General features: G+C 42.6%; 1 protein-coding gene across 1 annotated transcript; it reads right to left on the bottom strand.

Moving 5' to 3' along the window:
• Window positions 1–6,884: 6,884 nt before the first annotated feature.
• On the bottom strand, window positions 6,885–7,814 carry LOC137988580 (zinc finger protein 862-like). The gene has a single exon (XM_068834570.1). It carries the CDS (start codon window positions 7,812–7,814, stop codon window positions 6,885–6,887), a length of 930 nt encoding a protein of 309 aa, XP_068690671.1.
• Between the last annotated feature and the right edge of the window lie 1,480 nt (window positions 7,815–9,294).

Genomic DNA, 9,294 nt, shown 5'->3' on the forward strand with positions numbered 1-9,294 from the left:
AAAGTGGCAACAAACTTACTTACCGTTGGAGGTGTTTAGAAATGTTGAAGAGTTGTTGGGAGCTGGAGAAGAGTGAAATCTGGAAGCAATGAATGGGACAGACATTCCATTCAATGGGTGGATCGAGGTCAGGTTTAAGTTGGCTGGAGACGACACAACTACTCATGAACTGACAGTTCCAGTACCGGTGGGACAAAAGGAACAAGAGTACCCGATCGTTGGCTTCAATGTTATAGAAGTTCTCAGTCAACATAGTGAAAACTCTCAAGCTGTAAGTAACATCATTCCCTTTAGTTCATCATGCTCATGTAAGCGCTCTGGTCAATCTCACAGGATACTGGTACCACAGCTATCATGCTGCCAAAAGGAGAGGCAATGAAATTTAAGTGTCAAATTCACTTCGGAATATTTCTGATCAAAGGCCACCAATACTTCTTAGGGTATGTAATTAAAGTAACCAATGTACAACTTCTCCTTTGACTTGAAAGAAAACGAAGAACTTGTCCAACTAAGGGGAGAGGCGGAAAGAGGTATGGACGATCGAGAAGAGCAGCGTCCTTATTTACATCCTGGGCGAATAAATTCACTCCACATGAGGCTGGTGAAGGGTAAAGGGAAAAGCGTGGCAGATCATTTCCTTTCAAATCACACATTCGAGTCTGATGCCATTAGATCACAGGTGTGACCCCCGGGGCCACCAAACTCTCGCTGGGCAGAGCTTGCTATCAAGAACAGATAAACGACGGGACAGACCATCCGCTGGGTTCTTGGCACATGGCACATAGGTTATGTGAAGGGAAATGTTAAGTTGCTCCGTTGTTAAAAACAATCTCAGGGACGCACTTTTCCCTCCTTGCCTAGACCATGCATTGACAGCCTTGTTATCTACGTGTGCATCTACCCAAGCATTTTGTACTAGGTCCGGGAAGGATGCAAGGGCTTTATCCAAAGCCAAGGCTTCTGTTGTGTTGATATCGAGAGTTTTTTCTGTGCCAGACCAATAATCTGATGCAGTCAAAGTTTCCTGCGACATCAAAGAGGCACCCCAACCAGTCCCTTACAGTGGGTAAACTTTTCACAGAGGTTATTATCAATCTTGACCAGGCGATGGGTTCACATGCCTTTGGAGATGGCTAAATTCCTTTTTCTTGTAAACAGGATTGCCCCAGGGACCGGCAGAGAAAAGGAAACACACTTGCCCGCGAGTCCCTTAGCCGGGATGAGGTGGAAAGCCTGTTGAACAGAGTCTGAGAGGAACCCCAAGCATGGTACAACTTGAGCCCGGCAGAAAATAGACTTGGAAAGACCCAAAAAATAACCCAGTCGAACCAAAAAGACAGCCAAGTTGGCAGCTGCCAGGTTACGTTCGTCAGCTGTTTGCAATTGAGAATATGGACTTCGGGTAAGATCAACCTGAAGCTGACCATTGTGACGATCATCTATATACAACAGGCATGGGACGCCCAACTAACAGAGGAAGTTAGTTGCTACAAGACTAGTAGAGTGGTAAACAAAAGGCGAGATTTTCCAGCCAAAAGGGAGGGTGTTATAAGCGAAATACCACCCGCCCCACTGGATTCCAAAATAGGTGCGACCTGCCAACAATACGCGACCGTATCCAGACTTACCATCGAGAACAGTTTTGTAAGATTCACGGCTAACATACTATCTAACTTGAACGGGACGTCTACCATCCAAAGGTTAAGGAAGCGGGCATCGTGGCATAAGCGAGGCTTCCACAGTCAGTGGCAATACTAGGTGAGGCGGGGGAATCTTACCAAAACGCCCCAACACAGAGACCGCGCCAGAGTAGATTCTAGCAAGCAATGTACTACCGACAAAGTCGGCAAAATGTCGACATGAAGGGTTATTTCTGAATTCAACAGATGGAAGGTGAGCCGAATCATAGAATACCCCAAAAGGGGCGAAAGAAATCTTCCACCGAAATCTTATGCCGAATCCAACGTAAGACCTGAGTTTGTTGAGGGCCTGGAGCAGGGCCTACTATTTCTTCCCATTGTCTCACGTGGTTGTGTAATTCTCCAGCACAAAAATGATCTGGATCTCTGAATTGCAATTCAGAAACAGTACCAAGGGCATCACCCTGAATGATTCGACTGAGCCTTTCTTCTGGAAACGTTGTCACCCCCATGCTGGCCCCTACAGGGTTTCCCCTCCAATCAGTCCAACACACTTTTTTGGGAAGTGACTGGGCTGCAGCTAAGACAGAGACGTCAAAAGATGGATCAAGCTCCCATTCCCATGCCAAATCCAAGGAAGGACAAAAAGCCGTGGGTGGAGACATATTAACAGCATAAAGGGAGATAAAGTATAACAAAGGGAAAGACCCAAGGGCCAGCAGGAGGTCACATGACCAGGAGGGTATTTTGAGATACCCCGTTTTTGCAATTGTTACTCACTGCAGTCTCCAGGGTGGGATTTATGAGAAAAGACAGTTTAACAAGCATTTATTCAATCATCAACCATCAAACATTCATTCAATCATGAATTGTTCACTTATTCAAGCACAATCATTCAACAAACAGCTTCATTTATCGTTTCTTTGTTAATTATTCGCGTTGTGCGGGGAAGATTCAACAAGATCCCTCTTCCTCTTAAAACAAGTTGCCCTAGTATGGCCAAACCTCTGACAGTAATAGCAACGAAAAGATTTATAAGGGGCTGAGGCTACATCGCGACGAAGAGGCCTAGTAAAACTACGTTCCCGCGCCCTTGGGTGTGCTTGTCAACCTTGGCTACTATTTCCAAAACCCTCTCTTGATCCTCATCCCCCAAAAGGGGGAGAAGATAATCACGCAACTGGCCATCAGAACTAGAATGGAGCTTGGAACGAAGGGTCTCACAAGCCAATCTGTAGTAATTGGCTCGATCGTGTCTGCTGTCTTGAGCAGCATCCTTTATGGCTTCAATCAGTTCCATTGCCTTGAAACGGGAGAACTCAGCAATAGGACGCGCGGACAGGATTCTAACTTTACCCAATAGGCTCTCCAGGGACGGGGTAGTTAGTGACTCAACCCTCTTTGCAACTCAGTAAGGTTCCTCGTAAGATTCCGAAGAGTCACAGACAATACATTAAAACATCTGCCAGCAGAGCTCAAACAGTCCCTTAAAAACCACTACACAAAATTGGTAAATATGATAGTTTAAGAACAATAACAACAAACGTATCCTTGCCGATCAGATTATGTCTCAAAAGAATGACGCCAAAACTATAACAACCTAAAAGACACCATTAATGATCAGCACAAAATTTTTCCCCGAGAAATCATGTGTCTAAAATTGAAACAGGTAATGAAGTTTACACTATAACGACCAAAAACACCTATAATCAACCATGAAGCACTAAGCTGAAAAAGAAAAAAACAGGCGGGTTCACACCAAACACTAGTGCCCAATCAGGAACTATTAAAGATGCAAATGCATAGCGCAAAAGTCACATTACTGAGAAAGAATTATACTTAAAAGAATTATCCACCAAGACATCAATAGTAAAACCCCGAACTCCAGACAATAATTACTCTAAGCACACTCATCAGTGAACATCCAACGTACGCCCGACAAAAGAATGATGCCAATAAGAGTACAATCAAAAAACTAAGCTCAAACAATATCCATTGTAAACACACTCATTAGTGATCATCGAATCGCTCTGCCAACGAAAGAATCATGTCACTAAGAGAACAATCCAATATTGAGCTCAAATAATATGCATTATAAACGCGCTCATTAGTATTTCTCAAATCGCTCCTCTGATAAAAGAATCATGTCACTAAGAGAACAATCAAATACTGAGCTCAAAAACAATATGCATTGTAAAACCACTCGTTAGTGATCATCAAATCGCTCCCCAGATGAAAGAATCATGTCACTAAGAGAACAATCAAATACTGAGCTCAAAAAACAATATGCATTGTAAACCCACTCATTAATGATCATCAAACCGCTCCTCTGATGAAAGAATCATGTTACGAAGAGTACAATCAAATACTGAGCTCAAAAACAGTATGCATTGTAAACCCACTCAGTGATCATCAAATCGCTCTCCTGACGTAAGAATCATGTCACTAAGAGAACAATCAAATACTGAGCACAAACAATACGCATTGTAAAAACACTCATTTAGTGATCATCAAATCACTCTCCTGACAAAAGAATCGTGTGACTAAGAGAACAATCAAATACTGAGCTCGAAAACAATATGCATTGTATACCCACTCATTAGTGATCATCAAATCGCTCCCCTGAGGAAAGAATCATGTCACCAAGAGTACAATTCAACACAGCTCAAACAACGTGCATCGTAAACACACTCATTAGGGATCACTAAACCGCTCTTTTGACGAAAGAGTCATGTCCAGCTCAACAATAGTCGTTGAAAAGACATTCATAACAGCAAACACTAATCACAGCCCCAAGTGAAAAAATGAAAAAGTACTTCAAATAAAACCAACTGTACCACAAGTGAAATTTCCCCAATAATCTTCAGATACGTGTTCCCTTTAACCAAACAATCCAGACAGGGAACCAAATGTCCAAATATGAGCAACTATGGAAACTCATTTTGAACAGCAGAGGATAAATTTGATCACACAAGAGACTAACGCACAGAAGAGTCGTTACCTCGCGTTCTTCATGAGCTGGCGGTTGTGCCGGTTGGGCTGGCTGTGCTAGCTGAGCCGGTGGAGCTGGCTGTGCCGGCTGTGCTGGTTGTGCTGGTGCTTGCGGTGCTTGCAGTGCTAGCGCTGCTGGACGCGCCGGCCGCACTGGCTGAATAGGCATTTGTGGATATACCATCAGAACTACAGGCAATCTTCTTCACTTGAAATTCGAGGTTCGTAGAAAGGAGTCGCCATCTTCTCTTTTGGGCGCTTGATCACGTTTGAAGGGCAGAATGCTAGTGAGAGTCATCTTTTATCCCTATTTAACATCCCTAGGGATTGCCAGACTCAATGGAGTTTGGGTAGTAAGACCTCTGAGATTCAGTCGTCGTGCTTCACTTCGAGTGTTTTGAATAGTGAAAGGAGCTTCAATCTTGGACAAAACTACTTGAGCAAAGTAACCTTTTGGTGTCCAAAAATCTTTCACGAAAACCCCTGGCTCAACAGTATTACTGCAGTAACTCGCCCCTCCCCTCCCCCTATTCAATGTTGACTTAAACAAGCCGCAATTCTTGGGAAAGCGTTTCGGAGCCACAAACAACATTGAATTGGGGGAGGGGAGGGGGGGTGGTGAAACTCGGTTGTTAGTGCTTTCACATAAGCAGACTTTGGAGCTCGTGTTTCTCAACAGTTTTGTCCAAGATTGTAGAATTTACATTTTATTAGATAATAGTTAAGTGAAAGACTGTTCAGGCAGCAACCTCTTTCATTTCCCTTCTGTAATGGTGTGGGATCAGTGCTTGACACTAACTTTTTTGGATACTAGGCAGTGGGCTAGTAAGCACAGTAAATCACTAGCCCACAAGGACAAGCCACTAGTCCAAAACAAGGGCAGAAAAAATACACCAACAAAGGCTAGACAATTAGGAACCATTAACCTTCTGGTGTCCTGCCTCTCCCCAGACACCCTGTTATTTGTCCAGTTACACTTTAAGAAACTGAAATATATATTAAATGAAATAAAAAGGAATAAGACTCACTCTGATGTCATTATTTTATTCTCTCATATTAACAGTAAATATGAACGTTCAAGATACTAGCCTGCCAGAACAATTGTATCAATTCAATGACTTAAGCAATCAATGACTTCATTGAAGTACTAGTTCATGGCAACTGTCAGTCAACATGTTCAGTTGCGTGTGCTACAGGAATGACTTGTACTAAGCAACATGTTTCAAAGTATTACATAAACAGTGAGTCTACTCTGCATCTCTCTTATTGTGGTCCAAATACTCTGGCCTCCTCCTTCTTTCACCTGAAGTGAACCAACATGCAACTGCTCGTGTTGCATCATATTCTTCGTGGCTTGGACCATTGATGGCAATGTACATCAGAGCACTTACTGTTGGGACATCAAGGCATGCTCTGTGGTCGGTCATGATTCTGTTTAAGCAGCTGTCGCCTCTTTCAACACATGCAGTCTGCACTGGAATGATCAAGCACAGTTCTATCACCATGAGCAGATTTGGAAATTCATTCCCATAAACGGTGAACATGTGAGGCCAAAAGTCCTGAACACTCTGTTCCCTCAGCTGAGGCGTTCGGTACACTAACAGTTTTAATTCAAGCCATTCATCCAGACAGGCTTGCTCATCAAAATTATGGCTTTTGAGAAGTGCTTGAAAATGCTGTTTTATGTCACTTAGCTTGTTCTCACCAAAGACGAGGAGATCTTGCCTCTCTCTTGGCCACAACTGGGGGTTGCTTAGATCGGCTGCTCCACAGAGGACTGGATCCTCCTGGATTGGAAAATCTCTTGTGAAAGTATTCCTTGGCAGATTTGGTAAGTTTTGTTTTGATAGTTGTATAAGAAGCATCATCTCCATTCTCTCTTGTGAGATGAATTCCTTTAAACACGTTGTCATCAGTAATCTCTGCACAAAATGATCTGACATGTTCTCCAGGGCTGAGGTTCATAGCATCTAAAGCTCCACAAAGGATCTCAATCTTCAGTTGTACAGCTGAAACAGTCACATCATCTCTTTGGAAAAATAAAGATGCCTTGCTAACTTCTTTGATGACATCCAGTAAAAGGTGCATGAACGTCAAGAATTTAAAACTCTTCAATTTCTTGGAGTAGTTTTTGGCCCTTCCTTGCATTTGAGCACTACTGTCTCGTGCCTGCGAAGCACGTTCAAAGTGGATAACAATGAACCTGTAGTTCTTGCAGAGCAGTACCTGTTGAGCCTGAAGCAAATGGGGTACTCATCTAGATCCATCAGCCTTAATACACTTGTATGCCTTCTCATCCATTGATTCAGCAAGATCTTTTAACTCTTTTAGTGCCTTGCAGGAATACTTGTAATACTTCCACATGCCTTGCAACAATTCCTTTACTTCTTGGAAGAGAGGAATACCCATTATTGTATCTTGTAATCCCAGTTCTAGTTTATGGGCAATGCAGTGGACAGATATAAGGCTTGGTATGTCTTGTTTTAAGATCCCAAAGACGCCTCCATGCTGTCCCACCATCACATTGGCTCCATCGGTTCCAAGGCAGGCAGTTTTATCTTCCCAATTCCGATCTTTATCATCCATTGCTAACGTGATAGCTTGTGTAATCCCCTGAGCCTTCCCATTTGGACATTCTTTCAAGGCAACAAAAGTGTTGACTGCTTTATCATTCTCTAACAGTTTAACATAAACATCAAGCACTTCTCTGGTACCTATATCAGTAGCACCATCAGCCATGACACTGATAAATCTTGCACTTGTCACTTTTCGAGACAAATCACAATCAAACTGCTCTACAATAGCTGTGATAAAGTTCTTACATACTTTATCATTGTGATAAGTTTGTCCTAATTTCACTCCATGTTTTGTCTCTAAAGAAACGATACTTTCATATACCGTGAATGGAAGTTCAAGCTCGGCAACGAAATAGGCTACCTCAAATAATTTTTTCATCTTCAATTGCACTTCTTCTGATACAGCAGCAAGTGCTCTTGGAAGTGGAGCTTTCTCAGGATTGCATCGAAACATAAAAGCTTTTGTTACCTTTATGTGGGGTATGGAACTTTCATGACTTCTTATCGAATCCAAACGGAAATTATCTGTCCCTGTGACAAAAGTCGAGTTCGGATTTGCTAATCTCTCAGCGCTTTTGTTTGAGTCCACACAAGTTGCACAGTACATTTTTCCTTCAATGAATCGCAGCTATGGATATGTTTTCTTCCAGCTTGGTTGAAAATTTCTTGAGCGTTGATCGCACTTCTTTTTTTCTTCATGCTGCATGACGTGGTCCTCTTGCAAACACTGTAAATCTGCCTTAGGATCCTCGGCCGTAGCAGGGCGTTTCCTTGAAGGTACGGCATCAGAAAAGCTTGAAATCTTTCTCATTCTTGGAGTTACATGACGCACGAAAAATCTCCAAAATGGCGTCTGTTTTGCGAGGCGATCGTACCAAACCCCTTTCATATGGACTCATTGCAGGTCCTGTGGTTTATATTACTAAAAAATACTACAAACAAGCTCCTGATAAAGCGTTCCACAAAAACTGCTGGTGATCTTGATATCTAACGGAAGGTGCAGTAACTCGGGATAAACTAAGAATTTTCCCTCTCCACGTACAAGGTATCTCTCGTTGTGACTGAAAGCAAAAGACACAAGTTTTAGCATCCATTTATATTAGCCTGCGCGCAGACGAAACTCACCAGAGTTTTAGCCATTGATATGCTAAATGAATTTACCGTACTTCCCGGGAAGATTTTCGATATCGATCGACCCGCATAACGTGAGCCGCACAAGACTGGTAAGTAGCCTTGTAGTAGCCAATCAGGTTGAAGGGAAATTCAAAACGCACTTCCGGTAATTCGTTGAGTCCCTTGGGGGTCCAGAACAAGGATCTCTGTGCTGCTTTGCAGACGGTACTAACCGGGGTTTGTTTACGTCTGTGACGCAGGCTACTTATTTTTGTGCTACAAGATGGAAAATTGTCCCAGTCCATCAAGTGGCACAAGTCTTCGCATATGTCATCAGGACATGGACTGGCGTTTTGTTCTTCATCCCTCAAAAACTTTGCTGGTTCGTTTGCTCTGGTCTTTTTTAGACACATTACACATACATTTAGCAGTACCAGTGCTTATCATATGATTATTTTACAGTTGAACCCCTCTTTGAGTGCAACGTGATAATCATATTTTTGTTCTTCATTTTAGGAAATATGGAGTGGTCTGAAGATCACAATATTCATCTAGCAAGAAAAGTGCTTGTTAGTGAGCCTTGCCACTTCAAGCCCAGAAATGTGGAGCGTGGGAAGGTCTGGCAAGATATCACAAACAGGCTTAACAAAGCCAGAAACATTCACTTCAGAGTATCCGAGCGTTCAACATGAGAGCACTTTAATCTCCTTCTCGAAATAATTAAAGCAAAACGTGTGAAGGAAGCAAAATTAAGTGGTGTGGATGTCGAGGATACCAAACTTAACATTGTGCTGGAAGAGATATGGGAAAAGTGGCAAAAAGCTGATTCAAAAGACGTGGCATCTATCGCTACTAACAAGAAGCAAATTGAAGCTCACAAAGCAAGCAGGGAGGAACAAAGAAAATTGCATCCGGCAAGAGAAAACAAGAAGAAGAAGGTGATTAAATTAAACCTAGAAAGTCGGTAGGGAATG

The sequence above is a fragment of the Montipora foliosa genome, unplaced genomic scaffold (genome assembly GCF_036669935.1).
Source record: "Montipora foliosa isolate CH-2021 unplaced genomic scaffold, ASM3666993v2 scaffold_422, whole genome shotgun sequence".
Classification (NCBI taxonomy): Eukaryota; Metazoa; Cnidaria; class Anthozoa; order Scleractinia; family Acroporidae; genus Montipora; species Montipora foliosa.

Coding starts and splice junctions, on each gene's coding strand:
- LOC137988580 (XM_068834570.1), bottom strand. CDS start 7,814: ATGTACTGTGCAACTTGTGTGGACTCAAACAAAAGCGCTGAGAGATTA.